Here is a 25,127-nt window from a genome sequence, read left to right as displayed (position 1 = left end):
AACTCTTTTGTAATCCGCCTTGAACCGCAAGGTAATGGTGGAATAGAAATCCCTAATGTAATGTAATAATCTTATTAACAACACATAATGGATAACCACAAAATTAAACTACACAAAGAACACTATGCTTCTAAATTCTAAACATTGCCTTATTTCCATTTCCTATTTATAAATTTTTATCAATACAGTTACAAGACTACTTGATTCTACAAAAAGCAACAAAAAAAATTATTTCTACCTGTTGTCATTTCTGCTTTAATCATCTTCTCTTCATTCTTCTTTCTATGCATTTGTCCTCTCTCCCTTCCATGCTACATCTGCCATCTCTCTTTGCCCTTCCACCCAGCCTCTGCCCTCTCTACCGCATCTACTGTCCATCCTCCCTCTGCCCCTTCCATCCAGTGTCCACCCTCTCTCTCTTCCATATGGCATCTTCCCTCTTTCTATGTCCCTTCAATAAACTGTATATCCTGTGCCCCTTCTCTCCTTTGTACATGATTCATTTCAGCTTCACCCCCTCTCCATTTTTCTGTCTCCACCAAGTTCTCTATGCTCTGGCATCTCTCTCGTCTCCTTTCCTTCCTTCCTTTCCACTCCACCCCATGGTCTGGCATCTTTCCCCAATCTCTCCCTCCATGCTGTGGCACCTCCTCTCCTTCCTTTCCCTCTGGTCTGGCATTTGTCTCCTTAGTTTCTCTCCCCTCCCCCATGCCTTGGCATCTCTCTCCTTCCTTTCTCTCCCTCCCTCCTTCCTTCCTTTCCACTGGTCTGGCATCTATCTCCTTCCCTCCCCCTCCATGGTCTAGTATCTCCTTTCCTTTACCTCCCATGGACTTGGCATCTTTCGTTCCTCTCCCTTCCCTGGTCTTCCTTCTCCCTCTTTCTCTCTCTCTCCCCAATTGGGTGCAGCAGCAGCATTTCTCTTCCCTGGTCTTCCTTCTCCTTCATTCCCTCTCTCCCCAATTGGGTGCTGCTGCAGTATTTCTCATCCTTCTCCCTCTCTCTCCCCAATTGGGTGCAGCAGCAGCATTTCTCTTCCTTCTCCCTCTTTCCCTCTCTCTCCAATTGGGTGCAACAGCAGCATTTCTCTCCCCCCCCCTTTCCTGGTCTTCCTTCTCCCTCTTCCCCAAAAGGGTGCTGCAGCAGCATCCCCCCCAAGGTCTCACACAGCCCGGCAGCATTTCTCACCCCCACCCCAACCCCTTTCTTTCTTTCTGTCTTTCTCTCTCCATGCATGCCTCCTTTCTGTCTGTATCCCTATCTTTCTCTCTCCATGCCCCCTTTCTTTCTGTATGTCTGTCATTCTCTCTCTCTCTCTCTCTCAATGCCCCATGTCTTTCTTTGTTTCACCCTGCCCCCTTCTTTCTTTCTCTCTCCATGCCCTCTTTCTTTCTCTGTCTGTCTTTCTCTCTCTCTCCGTGCCCCATTTTTTTTTCTTTGTTTCACCCTGCCCCCTTTCTTTCTGGCTCCCTGTCCCCCCCCTTTCATTCTTTCTCCCTCCCCTCCCCCATGCCACCACCATTGAGAAAATGCTGCCACCGCCGCTGGGGAATAGGCTGCCACTGCCGCCATAGGGAACAGGCCGGCGCCGAGTTCGCCCTGCTTCTCTTCCCCGCTGGGCCGACCAACTCTCACCGCCAGATGTCAATTCTAACGTCGGAGAGGACATTCCGGACCAGCCAGGCAGCGATTGGCTGGCCCAGAACATCCTCTCCGACGTCAGAATTGATGTCGGGCGGCAAGAGTTGGTCAGCCCCGCAGGGAAGAAAAGAAGGGAGATCTCGGCCAGCTTGTTCCCGATGGCAGCAGTGGAAGCCTTTCCCCGGCAGCAGCCTATTCCCCAGTGGGTGGCCAGCTGTGCACCCCCTTGGGGCATGCACCCGGGGCAGACCACCCCCCCCTTTGGTACGCCACTGGTAGCATTCCCCCGTGGTCTCCCACAGCCCAACAGCATTTCTCACACACACACACATACCCCAGAGCGCAGCATTCACAACTCACTGCTCCTGCTTGCTTCGGGCTTTCCTTGCTGCCGGGCCCCACCTACTTTGTTCCACGAAGGCAGGACCCGGCAGCAAGAAAGGCCCGAAGTAAGCAGGAGCAGCGAATTGAAGCATCCCTCCCTGCCCTATCTCCCGCCGAAACCATTGTAGCCAGCAAGTAACTTCGCCCATGCTCCGGGGCTCTAACGCTATGCTTGCCGGCTTCGCTTCTCCTCCATCCCCTCATGACGTAACTTTCAGTTTCATCGGAGAAGAGTCGGGAAGCCAACAAGTGCAGCGTTAGAGTCCCGGAACAAGGGCGAAGTCGCTTGCTGGCTACAGCAGGACATAGGCTCTCCCCTAATGCTGGCCCCCCTGTTTCAACACCTGGAGCACTCTACCATTTAAACTACTATGCAAGATCGTAACTGCATTACTTGCAATCACATAACACACAAAGCAGCAAAGAGTAGCGCCCCCCCCCCCCACCCTAAACAGACTACCTTACAATACCTTGTGGTATAGTGGTGTAGTTAGTGATCCCAGTTGCTCTTACTCATGTCAGCTCTACTCTCAAAGTGGTTGCCATGACCTCTTGTGGAAGTCTCGCAAGTTTTGCACTAGAGGTTGTAGGAGCCACATTGAGAGCAGAGTCACCATAGGTAGGAGTAACTGAGGATGATTCCTGCCCTGACTGTACCCCTATAACAGTGTTTCTCAACTCGGTCCTAGAGTACCCCCTTGCCAGTCAGGTTTTCAGGATATCCACAATGAATATGCATGTAAAAAATTTGCATGCACTGCCTCCATTATATTCAAATATCTTTCATGCATATTCATTGTGGATATCCTAAAAACCTTACTGGCAACTCTAGGACTGAGTTGAGAAACACTGCCCTAGAACACCAGGGATTGTAACATAGGCCTGAGGGGGTTGCTTACAAGTGGGCAGGGGGGAAGCCAATTTATTTTTGGAGGGGGGAGGGAGGCAAATGGGAAAAAGCACAAATTTTCAGCTTCCATCGAAAATAGACAGTAAGATATGTGGGCTACAAGTGTTTTTAAATAAACAAAACCAAAACCATGGTTGTAGCCTTTTGACTGAAATAAAAACTAAACAGAAAACAGATTTTGGACCAGTTTCGGGACTGTAAATGAAACTGAAATTTGGTCAGCCTAGGTTTCATTAGTTAGAAAGTCCAGTTTCTCTGGACTTAGGCATATTTGTGCAATCATACCTTATCTTGATAATTACACTTGTAATAATAGGAGAAAGTATGCCGTATAGAGCTGTATGCATATTGCTCCTGACTGTTCCTTTAAAAAGTTATCATTTCATATCCAGTGATAACTGTCAGCTTCCAGGTGGCACCAGTAAGGAAAAATGCCAGTCACCTCAAAGGGTGGGTGGGTAGGGAGAGATGTGCTGGTCAATGGGGGAGAGGAAAGAAGAGAAATGCTGGTCACCATGGGGGGTGTGGGGAGAAGGAGGAAGAGGAAAGACAGAGAGAAATACCAGTCACTGCGGGAGGAGGAGAGACAGGGAAGGTGAGGAGAAATGGTGGTCATTGAAGGGGAGGAGGAGGGGAAGAATACTTGAATATAAACCCCCAGTTTATATTTGAGTTAACATTATTCCTCTAAATGAAAGTAGGAAAAATGTTCTCCACTTGTTTTGAAGGGTTTATGTTCAAATATATATGGTAATTACCAAAGGGAAAAAAAGAAACACCACCACACTACTTCCAGATTCACTCATAGGGTACGGCCCCACTCTTTCTTTCTCCTCCTTCTCACCCCTTGCTTCCCCTTCCCACTCCTCTCCTTTCTATGTACTATATTCATTACTGTGAATCTCATCATGTATTGGGAATTGCAGTATATAGTATAATCCACTTACCTGCAACCAAGAGTAATCCATTTAAGAGCTGGAAGGAGCCAACTACACTGGCTACCATTTGAATCTAGAATTCTTTTTAAATTTGCATGCTTCTGCTACAAATCGGTTAACGGCTCCTCCCCAAGTTACATAAACACACACTTTAACCTTTACTGCAGCAACAGGACATCACGGAGAACTCAACTGTTCGCCTTCCCTTCGCCTAAACACTGTCCTCTCAAAAGATTCCTTGATAGAACTTTTGCCTTCCAAGCAGCCAAGTCGAACCCATGGCTAGCACAGATGATACTCGAGGCCCCCACTTACCTATCATTCAGAAAACTACTAAAAACGTACCTTTTCAGCAAACACGACCCTTAATAATCCATTCACCTCACATGACACTTACCCCACCCCTGCCCCCTTCCTCCTTCACCAGTCCCTCCCTCCCCCACTCTCTACCTCCCCTACCTAGCTCGATCAAACCTGCAATTTCTGTAATATTGTTGTAAACCTGCCCTCTTTGCAGACAGTTAAGAATCGCTGTAATTTCACGGCTGACTGCGGCAAATCACTGTAATTTATCGTAATTCAGCCTGCAATTTGCTGTTAAAAATACTTCTAATTATGCTGTAAATCTGCTTCTAATTTTGTAAACCTACTTCTAATTTTGTTGTAAATCTGCTATTCAATGTAGATCATTTGCTAATTGATGTAAACCGCCTAGAACTCACTGGGTATGGCGGTATATAAGAATAATAATAATACTGTGAATCTCATCATGTATTGGGAATTGCAGTATATAGTATAATCCACTTACCTGCAACCAAGAGTAATCCATTTAAGAGCTGGAAGGAGCCATAGATTAAAGGAAACGTAAACATTTGGACCAACTGTTGTGGTGTGAAAGACAGTTGAAGGACAGTGTAGCACATATGCACATTCTGAGCTCCTGTTTCCAGAGCGATGGTTCGACATCTGTAAATACAATATCCCAGGCAATTACGGTATATCAGCAGCATCATGAAACCTAGAAGCAATCTGATGTCCCAAAAGAATATCATCCTTGGAAATGTCTAAGATTACTTTGTGGCTGATGTCCTATATCTGTTTTGAAAGATCATTATTCAGAATTCCTAGCTTTGTTCTTCAAAGTAGAGAATGACACAGGGACAAATTTGTCCTCATCCTCAAGGGATCTCAATACAGTAAACCCCCCCCCCCCCCCCCCTGTGAATAGTAGACTCAGTAATTTGGGGTATTTTCTGACCGCCTCTTCCTGGTACTAAAGTCATAGATACACCAATCAGGAGCTGGTATGACATGATATCTGGCATGTCAAAGCAGCTCCTGATTGGTGTAGCCTGACAGTGCCACGAAGAGGCGGTCAGAAAATACTCCGAATGATTTTCAGCACCTGCCGGTGCCCCAGCTGCCTTTTCCTGCTTTCAATCATCAGATACTGTTGTATAAGAGAGACACTGAGCTAAGAAAACACTGCCTATAGCTTCTGATAGACATGGCTCGGACACTCCTCAGGATCATCTGGCAAAAGTAACAGAAATTGGAGATGACCATGGTAGGTGTGGAACTTAGCTGTCTGCGGTATTACAAGATCTTTCTCTCACTGGCTGCTCTCTTGGTGCTAATCTATGTCATATGTGCCCAGCTTCATAAGTACAATTTACCAGTAGAGTTAAGCACCCACTGGCACCCCAGCTGCACCTGTCCTGCCTTTGATCAGCTCCTAAACTGCATTTTCAGTTTTTCAAAATTTGCGGTTGTTCCTGGAACGGAACCCCCATGAATTTCGGGGGAGTACTGTATTCCCATCTCGTTCCCGCACATTCTGTCCCTGTCCCTATCCCATTCCTGCAAGCTCTGCTTTAACTGGACAAGCCGCGAACACTTATGATTTTAAAGTGTTTGAAGCTTGTGTAGATGAGGACAGAGCTTGCGGGAATGGGGCAGGGACAGTGACAGAGTTCGCAGAGACGGGGATAGAGAGATCCCAGGGGGATGGAGAAAATTTGTCCTCATGTCATTCTCTACTTCAAAGTTCCAAAGCATCTGCTTCCAATATTTTACCGGCTGATTATCACAATGGCCTTTTCTGAGCTTTCTAGCAGTCTCCGATTCTGCCATGCAAATGTAGTACAACAAGGTCATTAATATTAATATAGTAGTAAAATGGGCTCATCAATATTTAAAGAAGCATTCTGGGTGATACATTAAAGCAGTGATTCCCAACACTGTCCTGGAGGAACACCAGGCCAATTGGGTTTTCAGGCTAGCCCTAATGAATATGCATGAGAGAGATTTGCATATGATGGAAGTGATAGGCATGCAAATTTGCTTCATGCATATTCATTAGGGCTAGCCTGAAAACCCAATTGGCCTGGTGTTCCTCCAGGACAGGGTTGGGAACCACTGCATTAAAGAATCCTTCACTATAATTACATAAGGAAAACACAAACCAACACATGTTTAAAAAAATACTGCTAGAGATTAAAAACAAATACGTATGAGAAAGATATAGAAAACTCATGAAACCAGATTGTCAGCAGTGGAATGCTGAAGGAGAAACAGTAATGCATTTTCTCCTTTGCTGAACAAAATCCACATTTTCAAAGCTGACGTCTTTTTTTTTTTTTTTTTTAAATCTTTATTGATTTTTAATCAAAAACAGTGTCATACAAATAAAAGAACAGTAGGTATTGCATACATTACACTAATATCTATATAGGTAACATAACTATCATTCAATAATTTTATTTTCTTGCATATAATAACACAATAACCAATATATAATATAAATGAAAATTCAAGTTACCTAAATATTACTATCAATATTTTCTCCCCTCCATCCACCTCCCACCCTGAATGTGCAAAGATAAATAAACCAAAGAAAAAGTAAGATGAAAACACATTATTATGTTTTTACAAATTTAGTCAATGGGCTCCAAATTTTATTGAATATCCCACTAAATCCCCTACACTCCGCATTAATTCGTTCATATCTGTATATAGTACACACATTCACCCACCAGAAAGTATAAAAAAAAAAAAGCTGACGTCTTATTTTGAAATGTTAAAATAATTTTTTTGTTCTGCCAATTGTGTTGGTACTGGTCTCTACCAGTTTCTTTCCCCCCCCCCCCCACACACACCCCAAGTCCCTTTCTAATATTTCATTTTCTGTTTCCTCACTATCCTGTCTTCTTCCCTTAGATGTAATTCTGATATTGATCCTTCTGTTTTCCATTTTTCTCATCTGCCTTTTTTCTGTCTGTTTCTATGGCTAATCTGGGGAACAAAAGGCCTAAGCCAGGAACTGAATCCAGGTCTCTCCATGTGTCAGTACCTAGCATTACCACTGAGCTACCTGTCCAGACACAGTTTGCTTGCCTATAAGAAGCTCAAAAGCATCCAGCACAGGCACCATTAACGTACCACAATTGAACACATATATCATAAGTAAGCTTTCCGTTTACTTTACCTTTTCCAAGGCTGGCGCACAAGGACAGCTATTCCAAAACCAGAAATGTAGCCAATCAATGGATAGATGATGCCAATAGCTAATATAGAAAGGTCTGTATTCCAGGATCCTTCATAGAGTATAGAGCTTGCTGTTCCAATGACAATTATTAGTAGGATACCAATAATAGATCCAACCTAACAGAATGAAAAGGAGCAAAGAGAAAGTCAGGATATAAAACCAATATACAGAAAATCATTCTAAGATGCTGCCATGCTGGAAGACCAAAGCTCTCTTGAGGATCTTGAAGAGAAAGTAGCTAGTACGGTAAATCAGTGGGAGGAGATTTTTTTTTTAATCACAAGAGGATTGTGAAAAATTGCAAGGACCTCGTGAGACTGGGATAGTGAGCATCAAAATGGCAGATGATGTTTAATGTGAGCAAGTGCAAAGTGACACATATGGGAAAGAGGAATCTGAACTATAGCTATGTGATGAATGGTTCCACATTAGAAGTCACCACCCAGGAAAAAGATCTAGGTGTCATCATTGAGGATATGATGAAACCCTATACTAACATATGTTGATGATATCTTCATATTACTTGAGGTTGACCACATCTCGATAATTTGATACCCAATATTAACCACTGAATTTCTAAACTTCAGTCCTGGGCGACAGTGAAATTAAATGCTGCAAAGATTAAGCTTTTATGGCTTGGCCCAAAGTTAGATTCTCTCCCTTCTGCTGTGATCTTAGACTCAGGAGAATCTGAAATTCTTCACTTACATTTACAGACCAACTAAACTCGCTTATTAAAAAGTGTTTTTCAGCCTCCGTGCTCTGAGAAGAGTGAGAGCACTTTTTCACTAACAACACTTCTCTATATTGGTTCAATCAATCATTTTGTCAAGGCTGGATTACTGCAATTCAGTGTATTTGGGTCTTTCAAAGGTCAGTCTGCAGAGACTTCAATCAATACAGAACACTGCAGCTAAACTTATCTTTGGTAAGAGTAAATTTGATCACGTAACCCCTCTGCTCAAGGAATTACATTGACTTCCAGTGTATCTCAGAATTCAATTTAAGTACGTTTGTATTGCATTTAAGATCCTATTTGTCATTTTTGCCACTTTGATTCCTTTAGACTGGAATGTTCATAGATCTCATCTTGCCAGAAGTTCTCAAAAATTAAAACTTACATTTCCCTCTCTCAGTGGTAAAAACAGAACCTTTAAGAGATTTAGTTATTCTTTTGCTTTTAAATTAACCAAGTTCTGGAATGCTTTACCGCTTACATTAAGAAGTTTAGGTTCTTCTGCTTTATTCCGGAAAGTTCTGAAAACTTTTTTGTTTGCTAAACATTTCAGAAATTAACTATTTCAGTCTACTTTTTCTTGTCAAATTTATGAATTATGTTTTACATTATTGTAAACCGAGTCGAGCTCCTCTTAGTTGATGATTTGATCTATAAAACTAAGTTTTAGTTTAGTTTAACCCTCAGCTCAGTGTGCGGTGATGGCTAAGAAAGTAAATAGAATGTTAGGAATTATTAGGAAGGGAATGGAAAACAAGGATGAAAATGTTAAAATACATTTATATTGCTACATGGTGCAGCTCTACCTCAAATACTGTATGCAATTATATTCACCACATCTCAAATAAAAGATATAGCAGAATTAAAAAAGGTACAGAGAAGGCTGACAAAAATAATCAAAGGGATAGGACAACTTCCCTATGAAGAAAGGCTAAAGCAGCTAGGACTCTTTAGCCTGGAGAAGAGACAGTTCAGGGAAGATATGATTGAAGCCTATAAAACACTGAGTAGAGTGGAACGGGTAGATCTGAATTGCTTATTTACTCTTTCCAAAAATGCTAGGACCAGGGGGCATGTAATGAAGCTTCTAATAAGTAAATTTAAAACATACAGGAGAAAATATTTTTGTAACTAAACTCTGGAATTTGTTGACGAAGAATGTGGTGAAATCAGTTAGCTTAGCAGGGTTTAAAAAAGGCTTGGATAATTTCCTAAAAGAGAAGTCCATAAGCCATTATTAAGATGGATGTGGGGAAATCCACTGTTTATTCCTAGGAAAAGTAGCATAAAATAACAACATAGAAACATGATAGCAGATAAAGGCCAAATGGCCCATCCAGTCTGCCCAGCTGCAGTAACCACTATCTCTTCCTCTCTCTAAGAGATCCCATATACCTATCCCATGCTTTCTTGAATTCAGACACAGATTTGGTCTCTACCACCTCTTCCAGGAGACTGCTCCATGTATCTACCACCCTTTCTGAAAAAAAGTATTTCCTTAGATTACTCCTATGCCAGTGGTCTCAAACTTGCGGCCCGGGGACCACATGTGGCCCGCCAGATACTATTTTGAGACCCTTGATATGTTTATCATAATCACAAAAGTAAAATCAAACAGTTTCTTGGTCATATGTCTCTTTAGCTATAAATGACAATTTTATTATTAAGACTTAGCCAAAAGGAAAGATTTATAAACTATAAAGAGTTTTACCTCATGCAAAATTGTCATTTCTTTAATAATACATTAACTATTTTTTCTGAAGCCCTCCAAGTACCTACAAATCCAAAATGTGGCCCTGCAAAGGGTTTGAGTTTGAGACCACTATCCTATGCCCTCTTATTTCAGAGCTTCCTTTCAAATGAAAGAGACTCGACTCATTTGCATTTATACCATGTAGGTATTTAAACGTCTCTATCATATCTCCCCTCTCCTGCATTTCCTCCAAAGTATATATATTGAGATCTTTCAGTCTGTCCCCATATACCTTATGATGAAGACCATGCACCATTTTAGTAGCCTTCCGCTGGTCTAACTCCATCCTGTTATATCTTTATGAAGGTGCAGTCTCCAGAATTGTACACAATATTCTAAATGAGGTCTCATCAGAGTCTCATACAGGGGCATCAATACCTCCTTTTTTCTACTGGCCATACCTCCCCCTATGCAGCCTAGCATCCTAGCTTTTGCCCTCACTTTGTTAACCTATTTGGCCACTTTAAGATCATCAAATACAATCACACCCAAGTCCCGCTCTCCTATCATGCACATAAGTTCTTCACCCACTAAACCAGGGATGCCCACACTTTTTTGGCTTGCAAGCTACTTTTAAAATGACCAAGTCAAAATGATCTACCAACAATAAAATTTAAAAAAACACAAAGCACCCTGTACGCAGAGAAAATGTTAATTATCATTTATATTCAGGGGGAGTTCCAAAAGGTCAAGGCAGATAACTTTAAAATATGCAATGTCACCTCAGTAACAATTATACAAAACTAGACAAATATACCCCCTCCCTTTTTACTAAACCACGATAGTGGTTTTTGGTGCAGGGAGCTGCGCCGAATGTCCCGCGCTGCTCTCAACGTTCATAGGCTCCTGTGCTAAAATCCATTACTGCGGTTTAGTAAAAGGGGGCCATAGTGCAAAATATAGACAGCAGATATAAATTCTCAAAACGGACACATTTTGATCACTAAATTGAAAATAAAATCATCTTTCCTACCTTTGTTGTCTGGTGATTTCATGAGTCTTTGGTTGCACTTTTTTCTTCTGACTGTGCATCCAATATTTCTTCCCTTCTTTTTGCCTCCTGCATGCTTCATCTCCTCCAGACCTCATTCCATTCCCCAACCAACATCTTTGTCCTTCCATGAGTCCAACTTTTTCTTCCTCTCTCCCTGCCTGCCCCCTGCCACCCGACACACTCCATTACCTCCCCCAACTTTTTCTCCCTCTCTGCCTGCCCCTCCCCTTTCTTTCTGTCCCTGCCCCCTTTCTTTATTTTTCTCTCTGTCTGTTTTTCTGTCTCCCTGCCACCCTTTCTTTCTTTCTCTCTGTCTCCCTGCCCCCCTTTCTTTCTATCTCCATACCGCCCCCTTTCTTCCTTTCAGTCTCCCTGTCTGTCTTTGTGTCTCCCTGTTCTGCCTCCCTTTCTTTGTCCCCAAGCCACCGCTGTAGCTGTCGTCTGGGAACAGGCCCCCAAGCCACCGCTGATGTCTGGAAACAAGCCCCCAAGCCACCACTGATGTCTGGGAACACGACCCAAAGCCACCGCCGACGCAGCCGTTGCCACCAAGTTATCCCTGTTTCCCGATACTGCAACAGGCCAGTAGCCTTCCCCCCCCCCCCCCTCGATGTCAATTCTGACATCAGAGAAGAAGTTCCAGGCCAGCCAGACAGTGATTGGGCTGGCCTGAAACTTCCTCTCCAACATCATAATTGATGGGGGAGGGGGGAAGGCTGGCATGCCCAGCTCTTCTGTAGTCGCTGCTGGCCTGTTGTGATGTCGGGGAACAGGGAGAATGCAAAGGCAATGTGAGTCTATCGTGGAGCCCGGGAGGTGCTCCGCGATCGACTTGCATTGCCTTTGCGATCTACTGGTCAATCGCGATAGACCTTTTCGGCACCCCTGTCCTAAACTGTACCATTCCCTTGGGTTTTTGTAGCCCAAATGCATGACCTTGCATTTCTTAGCATTAAATTTTAGCTGCCAAATTTCAGACCATGCTTTAATCTTTCCTAGGTCTTTCTTCATGCTATTCACACCATCAGGGGGTCTACTCTATTGCAGATTTTGGTATTACTTGCAAAGAGGCAGATCTTACCCAACAGCCCTTTAGCAATATCACTTATAAAAATGTTAAAAGAACATGTCCTAGAATAGAACCTTGTAGTATACCACTGGTAACATCCCTTTCCTCAGAGCGATCTCCATTGATCACTACCCTCTGTCACCTTCCACTCAACCAGTTCTTGACCCAGCCCGTCACTTTGGGACCCATCCCAATGGAACTCAGTTTATTTGCTAAAATCTAAATACACCACATCCAGCACAGTCCCTCTATCCAATTCTCTGGTCACCCAGTCAAAGAAATTAATCAGATATGTCTGACAAGACCTACCTCTAATGAATCCTTGTTGCCTCTGGTCCTGTAATCCACTGAATTCCAGAAATTTCACCATTCTCTGTTTTAATTAATTTGCTTACCACAGAAATAAGTTTTACTCTTTGGGACTTTGTCAGGTACTTGTGGGTTGACTGAGGTCCCAATATGGCAGCTCTTATGTTATCTCCTTAATATGTCCAGTGCAATTTCAGTCTCTTAGTATAAGTATAAGGGAAGTTCTGGTGGCTCCGCCGGTTGACCTTTTCAATGCTTCTCTAGAGCTGGGAGTGGTACTGGAGGACTGGAGAAGGGTGGATGTGGTCTCTCTCCACAAAAGTAGAAGTAAGGAAGATGTAGAGAACTACAGGCCAGTAAATATGACTTCTGTGGTAAGTAAATTAATGGAAATGCTTTTAAAACAGAGAATAGTGCAGTTTCTGGAATCCAGTGGATTACAGGACCCAAGGCAACATGGATTTACTAAAGGCAGATCTTGCCAGATAAATCTGATCAAATTTTTTGACTGGATCACTAGAGAACTGGCTATAGGGAGTACACTAGATGTGGTGTATTTATTTAGATTTTAGCAAAGCCTTTGACAGTATTCCACATAGGCATCTAATAAATAAACTGAGTGCCCTTTTTATGGGTCCCAAAGTGACAGATTGGTCAAGAACTGGTTGAGTTGAAGGTGACAGAGGGTAGTGGTCAATGGAGATTGCTCTGAGGAAAGGGATATTACCAATGGTGTGTCTCAAAGTTTGGTTCTGGAATTGTTCTTTTTAACATTTTTGTAAGTGATATTGCTGAAGAGCTATCAGGTAAGATTTGCCTCTTTATGGATGATACCAAAATCTGCAATAGAGTAGACAACCCTGATTCTGTGAATAATATGAGGAAGAACCTAGCAAAGTTTGAAGAATGGTCTGAAATTTGGCAGCTAAAATTTAATGCTAAGAAATGCAAGATCATGCATTTGGCCTGCAAAAATCCGAAGGGAAGGTACAGTTTAGGGGGTGAAGAATGATTGTGCATGAAAGAGGAATGGGACTTGGGTGTGATGATGTTAAGGTGGCTAAACAGATTGAAAAGACGACAGTGAAAGCTAGAAGGAGCTAGGGTGCATAGGGAGAGGTATGGCCAGTAGGAAAAATGAGGTATTGATGTCCCTTTATAAGACTCTGATGAGACCTCATTTAGAATATTGTGTACAATTCTGGAGGCCGCACCTTCAAAAAGATATAAAAAAGATGGAGTTGGTCCAGAGGAATGCTACTAAAATGGTATGTGGTCTTCATCATAAGATATATACGGACAGACTTAAAGTTCTCAATAAGTATACAGTATATTGGAGGAAAGGCGGGAGAGGGGAGATATGATAGAGATGTTTAATTAACTATGTAGCATAAATGCACATGAGATGAGTCAGTGGCGAAGTGAGGGTGAGAGGCGTCCGGGGCTGTTGCGCCCCTTCCCCATCCTCATCTCCACCCCACCCCACGGCCCGCTCCTTCCCCAATCCCGCCTGCCATGCACACCCCCTCTTCCCTTCCCTTTCCCTGTACCTCTAGTTGAAGTTGTTGCTTGTGGTGGTCAACAATGTGCTCCATGCAACCCCGTCGTCTCTCCCTCTGACATTACTTCCTATGAGCATCACCCAGAAGTGATATCAGTGGGAGAGCCGATGGGGGTCACGAAGAGCACGTTGTTGACCGCTGCGAACAACTTCAACTAGAGGTATTGGGGAGGGGAAGGGGAGTGTGCATGTGGAGGAGAGGAATGGGAAGAGGTGGGGGCAGAGAGGAGGAGGAGTGTTGGCACACACCCCCAACATGGTGCCCGGGACAGACCGCCGCCCCCCTTATTATGCCATTGAGGTGAGTCTCTTTCATTTGAAAGGAAGCTCCGGAATGAGAGGGCATAGGATAAAGTTAAGAGGTAGATAGGCTCCAGAATAATCTAAGGAAATTCATTTTTATAGAAAAGGTGGTAGAGGCATGGCATAGTCTCCCAGTAGAGGTTGTGAAGACAAAGATTGTATCTTATCTGAAGAAGAAGAGGTTACCTTCAAAAGCTAATCATAAACTACATTAAGTTAGTCCAGTGTCTCACAAACTTTGCGTAGCTGCTGCAAACTAAACCGGGGGCCCCAGCTTGAGGGCATCCAGAAATGTGCGGATGTCGACGTGATGATATCACGTGCATGCGTGATGTCATCATGTTGACATCCGCGCATACGTGAAGGCCCTCTAGACAACATGTCCTATGGGTAGTCAGCTGGTGCCAGCACCTCTCCTCCTCCCCAGCATCTTGCGGCATACCCAGAATCTCGCACAGCTCACAGTTTGTGATAAAGAGAGTTGGTCCAATAAAAAAGTATTATTGATTTTCCTTTATGTTTTTATTTTATTTCTCCATGTTACCTTGAAGAGTGGACTAACATAGCCACCACACCATGTCAATGTCTGAATTAAAGAAAGTGTGGATGCTGTGGATGGGCAGACTAGATGGGCCACTTGCCCTTTATCTGCCATCATCTTTCTATGTTTCTGAGTACTGATGGGAGGAATAGAGGGAGGTGTGCTTTGGTTGTGGGCCACTCCTTCATGCACAGAACACTGATCTGATGCTATGCTATACAGTATACTTGGGATTTGCACAAGCAAATACCATAACTTAGTACATGACAGTGGATAAAGACCTGCATGGTCCATCCAGTGTGCCCATCAAGGTATCACAAATAGGGTAGTGGGCAATTTGCCACAATACCAATCAGTTATGTTTGACACAATCATGGAAGAGTGGTTTTATAATTTTGCAGTATAGTCCTTTCAAGGTCAATCTATTGGCTGAGGGTGCATGGTATGCTGATCATCCTATATAATAAAAATCTAAGCGCGCATGCACACTTAGGGTTTCGTGATCCCTGTGGCTGTGTTTTCTGATCCGTGGCTGGATTCTATTTTAGAACCCGGCAGCAGGGAACACTCTGGCCACTCTCCTCCTCCCACACTCACTCACCAACTGCTGCTGCTTGAGGAAGCGCAGGCAAGCTCTCTCCCTGCCAGGATGAGCCGAGACCCCTGAGACATGAGCACCTGCAGGAGGAGGCCCCTGCTGCCGCCCGCCAACACCTTCCCAGTCTCCTGAGCCGCGTCCTCGCCACCCTGATTGCCAAACGTGGTTGCCGCCGCTGCGCTCAGGGTGAAACTGCCCAGGGTGAAACTTGCAGCACATGCTCCGGCTTCCGACGTCTTCAGGCTTCTGGCGCATGCAGGCATGTCAACGGTGGTGGTGAAGGAGGGTGTCGTGCAAAGCAGGTGGAGATTGGAAGGGGTAAGGGAGCCGTTGAGAAACAAACATGCTGCTGCACAGACAAGTGGGGTGGTGGGAGGGGAGGGAAATGCTGCTGCTGCTGCACAGGGAAATGGAGGGGGGAGGGAGAGAAATGCTGCTGCTGCACAGGGAAATGGAGGGGGCACTGACTTCGCATGCATGGGAGATTTCGTCTACCAGACGCTGCAGGTTCAAGAAGTAACTGATAATGTGGAAGCTATGTGATCAACCTTGAAATCGATCCTTCGTGAGGCAACTATCCGCTACATAAAATCGGTAACCAAACAACAAAGAAAAAGGAAACCCCAATGGTTCACAGATGAGGTATCATACCTCGTCAAGGAGAAGAAAAGAGCATTTGTCTCATACAAACGCATGGGAGAAAAAGAAGCAAACATTGAATACAGGACAAAATCTGCAGCGGTCAAAACAGCAGTCAGGGAGGCCAAACTTCGTATGGAAGAAACTCTAGCGAAGAACATCAAGAAAGGGGACAAATCCTTCTTCAGATACATTAGCGACAGGAAAAAGAACACAAACGGGATAATACGCCTTAGAACGCCAGACAGGAATTATGTGGAAACTGACTCCGATAAAGCCAAACTACTGAATGATTACTTCTGTTCAGTCTTTACCTGCGAGGCACCAGGGCACGGGCCTCAGCTGGATGCAAAGCAAAGCCTGGATGACCCATTTCAGAAGTTTGAGTTCACACCAGCTGATGTTTACAGAGAACTGTCAAGACTCAAGGTGAACAAAGCCATGGGACCGGACAATCTGAACCCAAGAGTGCTCAGAGAGCTATGCGATGTTTTGGCGGAACCGTTAGCCATGCTCTTCAATCTCTCCCTAAGTACGGGGAGAGTCCCCCTGGACTGGAAAACTGCCAATGTTGTTCCTCTGCACAAAAAGGGTTGCAGAGCGGAGGCTGCGAATTACAGACCAGTAAGTCTCACATCAATAGTGTGTAAACTCATGGAAACTCTACTTAAAGGGAAATTAGGCATGATATTGGATGAGGGGAATCTGAGGGATCCCTGTCAACATGGATTCACTAGGGGCAGGTCATGCCAATTCAATCTTATCAGCTTCTTTGACTGGGTGACAGGAAAGCTAGACTCGGGAGAGTCTCTGGACATAGTGTACTTGGATTTCAGTAAAGTGTTTGACAGTGTCCCACACCGTAGACTATTAAACAAGATGAAATCGATGGGGTTAGGTGAGAAACTAACGGCATGGGTCAATGATTGGCTGAGTGGAAGACTTCAGAGGGTGGTGGTCAATGGCACCCTCTCTAAGACATCGGAGGTGACTAGCGGAGTGCCGCAGGGCTCAGTCCTGGGACCATCCCTTTTTAACATATTCATAAGGGACTTGACCCGAGGGCTTCAGGGAAAAGTAGCGCTGTTTGCCGCCACCGCCAAACTGTGTAATATAGTAGGTGAAAGCGATCTCACGGATGGTATGGCGCAGGATCTGATCAAGTTGGAAAACTGGTCCTCAACATGGCAGCTGGGCTTCAACACAAAGAAGTGTAAGGTGATGTATCTCGGCAGCAGAAATCCATGCAGAACATACACCTTGAATGGAGAAACACTAGCTACGACCTCAGAAGAACGGGACTTGGGAGTAATCATCAGTGCAGACATGAAGGCTGCCAAACAAGTAGAGAAAGCCTCATCCAAGGCAAGGCGAATGATGGGATGTATCAGTAGAAGCTTCGTCAGCCGTAAACCTGAAGTCATAATGCCACTGTACAGAACCATGGTGAGACCTCATCTGGAGTACTGTGTGCAATTCTGGAGGCCACATTACAGTAAAGATGTACTTCGAGCTGAGTCAGTCCAGCGAATGGCCACTAGGATGGTCTCCGGACTCAAGGGTCTCTCATACGAGGAAAGACTGGGCAAGTTGCAGCTCTACTCTCTAGAGGAGCGCAGGGAGAGGGGTGACATGATTGAGACATTTAAGTACGTCACAGGTCGTGTCGAGGTGGAAAATGACATATTCTTTCCTAAGGGACCTTCAGTCACAAGGGGGCACCCGCTCAAACTCAGAAGAGGGAGATTTGGTGGTGACACCAGGAAGTATTTCTTTACAGAAAGGGTGGTGGATCACTGGAACAAACTACCGGTGCAGGTGATCAAGGCCACTAGTGTGCTCGACTTTAAGAATAAATGGGACATCCAGTGGGATCTCTACGTGGGTCAAGCAGCACTCTAACTTAATGGGGTGGGACAGTAGATTGGGCAGACTTGATGGGCTGTAGCCCTTTTCTGCCGTCATCTTTCTATGTTTCTATGTTTCTATGCTGCTGCTGCTGCACAGGGAAAGGTGGGAGGGAAATGCTGCTGCACAGGGAAGTGGGGGGAGGGGAGGGAATTGCTGCTGCTGCACAGAGAAATGGAGGAGGAGGGAATGTAGGAGTGCTGCTGCTGCTGCATAGGGAAGTGGGGGGAGGAGGGAAATGCTGCTGCACAGGGAAGGGTGGGAGGTAAATGCTGCTGCTGTACAGAGAAGTGGGGTGGGGAAGGGGAGGGAAATGCTGCCGCTGCACAGGGAAATGGATGGGGAGGGAATGCTGCTGCAGCACAGGAAAGTGGGGTGGGATGGGAGGAGGGAAATGCTGCTGCTACACAGGGAAATGGAGGGGGAGGGATTGTAGGAATGCTGCTGTTGCTGCATAGGAAAGTGGGGGAGGAGGGAAATGCTGCTGCACAGGGAAATTGGGGTGGGGAGAGGGAAAGGGGGCCAGGGAACAAACTTGCTTTGCTTTGGGGGGAGAGGTATGCTGTGGGCAGGGAGCAATCTTGGTTTGCTTTGGGGGGGAGACAGAATGGGGACACGGAGAAAGACAAAGAAAGGCAAGTAGGCAGGGGGCCACAGAGAGAGACAGAAAGACAGGCAGGCAGCACACCAGAACGAAAGACAGCGGGAAGGGAGAGAGACAGACAGACAAAGGGGGCCAGGGAGAGAGACAGAAATAATGACAGACAGCGGGAGGGAGAGAAGAAAGGAAGAAAGAGACAGGGGCAGGGAGAGAGACAGAAAGAAAGAAAGACAGACATATATTCTAGCACCCATTAATGTAACGGGCTTAAACACTAGTATACTATAAGAGTTTAAACTTTTTGGTCTAAAATTTGGTCACATATACAGAAAAAAACCTCCATATTTTGGTCCCTCTATTTGAGTTGGTGATATTCAACATGTTTCATTCTAATGATCCTATGCGTGCTAATATCTCCATATCAGAAGATAATACAAACTTTTTAGCAATATTAACTACCATTGCAAGATCTGCGCACACTGAATTACCAGCAATGGTGGTACAGCGTATGCAACATATATCGTTATGAAGGAAACATTGTTCAAAGGATGACTTCTAGGAAGAGATTCAATTCTATATGACAACCATTAAAATTAAATATAGATGATTTGAACTCTTATGAGTGTTAACTATTAGCAAATATGATCTATTGTCCTTTCACACTTATTATTCCATATAAAGAGAGATGCAAAGGGGATGGATATGGGGAGTGTGTGGCGCAGTGGTTAAAGCTACAGCCTCAGCACCTTGGGGTTGTGGGTTCAAACCCACACTTCTCCTTGTGACCCTGGACAAGTTACTTCATCCCCCATTGCCCCAGGTATGTTAGACAGATTGTGAGCCCAACAAGACAGACAGGGAAAAATGCTTGCGTACCTGAATAAATTAATGTAAACCATTCTGAGTTCCCTGGGGAGAACAGTGTAGAAAATTGAATAAATAGGCTTTATTTGTTGCTTTTTCCTTTTCTTTTTGAGATTTAAGTCAAATATATGATAAATGTATTCAGATTGTGTTTTTATTTCTCTTCTCTCCTATAGACATGTTATAATTAACATTTACTATTTATATTGTAAAAAAAATAAAATAAAATAAAATTGTTGAATTTAAAGAACAGAATAGTTCCTCTTGGAAGGTGGCTGCCTCTAACCTGAAGGTCACAAGATCAAGGCTGACTTGTACATGATAACTATTAACACTGTAAAAAAATAAATAAATGGCTGTAATTGGATGATAAACAGTTTTAGAAGGCAGGAGAAAACCCTGGTCATATAAACTTTTAATCAACTCACCCCCCGCCCACCCTTTATACTAAACCGTAGCGTGGTATTAGCTCTGATGGTCATAGAATTCCTATGAGCGTCATAGCTGTTACTGCCACAGCTGGTGCTAAAAACCGAGCTACAGTTTTGTGAAGGCAGGCGGGGGTGGGGGGGGGGGAGTAGATAGGTGTGATGGCCATAAAGGGAAAATTATAAGTAAGATGAATCATTAAGGGGCCTTTGTTATTAAGCTGCAGAAAGGTGTGCTTATCATAAAGCACTACCACAGGGCACCTCAAGCATCCCGCATGTGCACATGCTACCCATGCGCTACAAAAATAACATTTGGGAGTGAAGAGGGGACACACAGCTTAGTAAAAGGGCCACATAATGTAGAAAACAAGTTTTGCATTAGCTTTTCTCCCACTAAGGCTTTCAGGCACAATATTCCAGCTTAAGCAATTATAACTTACTTTTGCAAAGAGTTTTGCTTTCTTCGGCCACTTGTAGTTTATAAATACTCCGACCCCGACTGGTACAACAAGACTAAGAAGGGTAATACCTACATGAAATAAAAATCAAGACAGAGATAATGCTGGGAGGCAAATCTTTGAGAATGTGCTGAATAGTTACCTTAACATTTAATAAACTTGCCTTTTAGGGGGCAATTCTATTTTTTAGCGCCCCAAATCTAGGCATTACGCTAATATTCGCATAATCCGTTATAGAAGTCGTCAATTAGGCACCTAAGTCAATGTATTGCAAACTGTGTGCCTCCTCAGGTGTGCTGCGAGATGCTGGGGAGGAGGAGAGGCACCGGCTGCTTGCTAACTGGATGTGCCAGTCACAGAGCAGCACGGGACCAGTCAGGGAGCGCAAAGGTTGCTCTCCTGCGTTGTGTGTTGCTCTTCTAAGACCAAGGCAGCCATCCAGGAGATGGCGCTGGACCACCGCCACTAAAAAAGGTACTGGGAGGGCGGCGGGCGGCTTCGGGCTTCCCAGCACCAGACCACCAGACACACCTATGTGTAGAGGAGGAAAAACCAAGAAGAAAAAAATTCTGAACCAAATTTTTTTTTTCATGGTTTTTCCTCCTCTATAGGTGGGTGTATCTTATGGTCCGGTGTGTCTTATGGTCCGAAAAATACGGTACTTGATTGTAAATTGATTGAAGAACACTGATTATACGAAGTAGAAGGAATAAATAGAAGTGAACGGCCTGCCACTTTATCAGATTTAGATAGACAACATTTGAAATGAACAAATAAAGCCCCCTCATTTAGGAAGACAAAGTGAAGGATATACCTATGGTGTAATATGGTATGCTAATATTGTTTGCCAGTTCCCAGGATTGAGAGTAGATAAACAGGCAGAAAGGCATCATTCCCATAGCGAAGATAGTTGAACAGGTCGTCATGGAAAGACTGAAAAGTCAAACCAAAGGAAAAAATGATGAGAAGAATTACATTATGTAAAGCTCAAGAAGTCATTCAACAAATTACTGCAGGAAATCTGTCTTATGCAAGCAAGTAAATAGCAACCTCCAATTCCTAGGATAAGATCATCAGTCATTAGCAATAGCATCTTCATTTTAACATAGTGAGGAAAAGCAGATCTCATACATGACTAACATTACAAATAGTTCAGGACAGTTATAAAGAATACTGAAATTCAGCTCCTATCTGTTAAATGGATGATAGCTGATCCATTTGTAGGTATTCTTTTACTTCAACAGGTAAGGAAAGTATGCTCATGGAATTTTCCAATCCTTCTGATGCATGTGTGTCTTTCTCTGTTCATATATGTATGTTTTCACATGTGATTGTATCTAAGTTACCTGTGTGTTTTAATCTGTGTTACCTCTGTGTATCTTCAACCTTAAAGAGAGAAGGGAGATTAGAATGGACTGGTTTGGAAAGAAAAAATGAAATCAACTGTGATGATATATGAAGCCAATTTAGATGTCACTGTCAATGAGCTTCACAGTGTTGGGTGTGGTAAAAAATGTGTCAGGCCCCCAAAAACAGAGAAACATGATGGCAGATAAAGGCCAAATGGCCCATCCAGTTTGCCCATCTGCAGTAACCATTATCTCTTCCTCTCTCTCCGAGAAATCCCATGTGCCTATCCCAGGCTTTCTTGAATTCAGGCAGTCTCTGTCTCCACCACCTCTTCTGGGAGACTGTTCCATGCATCTACCACCCTCTCCCCGTGATGAACGAATGCCACTCCACTTGCGTGTAGACCTGGTGACAGTTTCAAGTTTCAAGTTTATTCATTATTTGATCAATCGCCTATCATTAATTACTAAGCGATGTACAAAAAATATTAATATTGGGTAAACAAGAACAAAAATGAATAAAAAGATAAAATCTTTAAACACAGACAAAATACAAACGGGAAACATTAGGATGGTAGGGAAGGAACTACATTTTCTGATAGAAAAGGAAGAACAATTAAGGGTAATATACAAAGGGGAGGGGAAAACGAATTAGTTTATTGGAAATAGGATACACAATTAAACAGAATGGATTATAACTATAAAGAGCAATTGGCTTTTCAATTATACATTAAAAGCGTCTTTAAAAAGAAAGCTCTTGAGTTGGCTTTTAAATTTATCTAAGTTTTTCTCCTGTCGTAAATATAGTGGGAGGGAGTTCCAAGTTTGTGGTGCTGTAACTGTAAAAATGAATCGCCTCTGTGTATTAATCATTTTAAGGGTAGGAATAACCAATAAAAGTTGTTCGTTTGATCTTAAAGTTTTGTGAGAGGAGTATGGAATTAAAACTTTGTAGATAAATGAAGGAGTTTTATATAGCAATGATTTAAAGGTGAGTAATGATAGTTTATAAAGAATGCGGTGTGCCACAGGGAGCCAGTGCATGGGGGCTGATGTGTGTGTGTTAGTGCTAGCTGCTGAAGTTCAACTGATGGCTCTGATACATGCATATAAAATGTTTTGCACCAATACTGGAAAAGAATTGTAATAAAATCATTTGTCTGCAAAATTGTGCACAAATATGGTTGCCATGGAAAGATGCATAGATGGTCAGATTCCCAATTGTGGGCATAATTTTGATGGGCACCTGTGCATGTTTGAATGCTCTTCTGGGCATAAATATAATTAGTATGGTATCAGTCAAGCACTGTATCATCATTTCATTACTGTGGCACTTCACCCTCAGCCCTGCATTTAGCAATGTGATCACCTCATCCACGTGCTATATTTTTATTAATTTCACCTATCTTCTAAAAAAAAACACCCCAAAAAACCAGACACCTGACAGAATAAGGAATGCCAGATTAATTTTGTTTCTTTACCCCTTTTCCCTCTAAAAAATAACACATGAAAAAAATCCTCAGGAGTTCTATTAAATCAGGGGTGTCCAACCTTGGCCTTTGCCAGGCTGAGTTTTCAGGATTTCCCCAATGAATATGCATGAGATCTATTTGTGTACAATGGAAGCAGTGCATGTGAATAAATCTCATTCAAATTCACTGGGGGAAATCCTGAAAACCCGACTGGATTGCGACCTTCGAGGACCGACGTTGGACAGCTGTGTATTAGATAATAATGATAGACCAAATGCACTGAAGTCTTTCAGTGCGAAACTCTTCCAGTGTGCCCCTTATCTAATTAATATCTACATGCTGACAACCTGGATAACAATACAAGCCTTGAGCATCTCAGACACTACAGTGCTATGTGGCGTGATTGCTAGAGCTGAGTCATTTTACAAAATTAAAACGTCCTTTTTTTAAATTAAAAAGGGAGAATTAAAGGAAAACATCAAAGAAGATATATAATTTTACCTGAGATCCATGTCTCCATCAATCCAGTAGGTGATAATATTAGAGATTGCACCCCCAGGACAGCAGCCCATGATGAGAATAGCAACTGCTTGAACTGATGTCACAGAGAAACTGATGGCTAAGATGTAGGCAGTCAGGGGCATAAGCCCAAACTGACACAGCAGCCCCACTCCTATGCCCCAGGGTCTCCGGATGTGAGACCACAACTTTCTCACTTCTACTGTACAGCCAAGTGAAAACACTACTAACGCCAACATAACAGACAGTGTCACGCTGAAAACTAGTGACAAAGTGCCGTTTCCCACCATCCGTCCTTCCAAATGGCCAGTCTCGTTGAAGGGGAAAGATGAAAGGTTTGACTGGTCGGTCCTCATCTTTGTCTTTCCTCTAGCTGCAAACTGATCTTCCTGCAAAACTGCTGACTCAAAAGCAGTCACAAAAAAACACAGAGAATAAAATCCTTGTTTCTGGGAGTTACTGCTAGGATTAATCTTATTCTGATTAAATTCCTAGCATTCCTGGTATCATTCAAGTTTCAAGTTTCAAGTTTGACCTTTATTTGATGAATCGCTTATAACAATATCTAAGCGATGTACAGTGTTAAAAACCATCAGAATGTGGTAATACATTTAATTTACAAAAGTCACTCAAAAGACAAACAGAATTAAACGAACAGGAGGGGGTGGGAGGGAAGGGGAAAAGTTACAATGTTATTCTTTGTTAGAAATTGACATCAAAGGGAAAGCACATTGGGTAATAATGGGTTAAGATAAGCTAGGAAGAGTATGAGAACCTAAAAAGTGATATTTCATATGTCGAACGCGTCTTGAAATAAGTATGTTTTTAGAATTTTCTTAAACGCAACGAGGTCTGTTTCATTTTTAATGAAATTTGGAAGGGAGTTCCACATTGTAGGGGCTTTTACAGAAAATATATCGTTTCGTCTTGTGCCTATGACTCTTAACGAAGGGACTGAGAGCAATTGTGATGAAGAGGATCTTAAAGAGCGAGAAGCTTTGTGTGGGACAATCATTTTTGTAATATATTGAGGTTCATTGAAGGTCAATGTTTTGTAAACCAGAAATAAAATTTTAAAGGTAATTCGATGGGTTATAGGAAGCCAGTGTGATTTGATTAGTAAGGGGGTAACATGGTCAAATTTCTTTGCATTATGAATTAATTTGACTGCTGTATTTTGGATGATTTGGAGACGTCTATTTTCTTTTTGGGTTATGTTGATAAGAAGAGAATTGCAGTAGTCTAGCTTGAAAATAATAAGAGAGTGAACTAAAATATTGAGTGATTTAGAATCCAAAAAAGTAGAGATTGAACATAAGAGCTGTAGTCTGTAAAAGCATGATTTGACTATTTCACTGATATGATCATGAAATGATAGATCTGCGTCGATTATTACACCTAGGATTTTTAGCTTAGATACCGATTCTAAAGGAGTGTTGTCAAGTGTGAATGGTATTTTTTGGAATATGTCTCCTTTCCAAGTGAAGAGCATAGTTTTTGTTTTTTGAGTGTTTAGAGCCAGTTTGTTATTTTTTAGCCAGTTTTTAATTTTTTCTAATTTATCATTGATTATTTTTATTTCTGCAATGTTTTCTGGGTTGA

At 43.0% G+C, this 25,127-nt stretch overlaps 1 protein-coding gene across 1 annotated transcript in view; it reads right to left on the bottom strand.

The window, feature by feature from the left end:
• Nucleotides 1-23,917, bottom strand: part of SLC10A6 (solute carrier family 10 member 6) — a 30,010-nt gene extending 6,093 nt beyond the window's left edge. Inside the window, exons 1-5 of the mRNA XM_033940757.1 lie at nt 23,508-23,917; nt 21,000-21,118; nt 20,168-20,256; nt 7,361-7,536; nt 4,682-4,839 (exon numbers count right to left, since the gene is read on the bottom strand). Coding sequence (XP_033796648.1) covers nt 4,682-4,839; nt 7,361-7,536; nt 20,168-20,256; nt 21,000-21,118; nt 23,508-23,881 — 916 coding nt within the window. The 5' untranslated portion in view covers nt 23,882-23,917. The remainder of the gene's footprint in view (nt 1-4,681; nt 4,840-7,360; nt 7,537-20,167; nt 20,257-20,999; nt 21,119-23,507) is intronic.
• Between the last annotated feature and the right edge of the window lie 1,210 nt (nt 23,918-25,127).

The sequence above is a fragment of the Geotrypetes seraphini genome, chromosome 1, assembly GCF_902459505.1.
Source record: "Geotrypetes seraphini chromosome 1, aGeoSer1.1, whole genome shotgun sequence".
Classification (NCBI taxonomy): Eukaryota; Metazoa; Chordata; class Amphibia; order Gymnophiona; family Dermophiidae; genus Geotrypetes; species Geotrypetes seraphini.
Note: the sequence above shows the minus strand (reverse complement) of the source record. Positions and strands in the feature narration are given on the sequence as shown.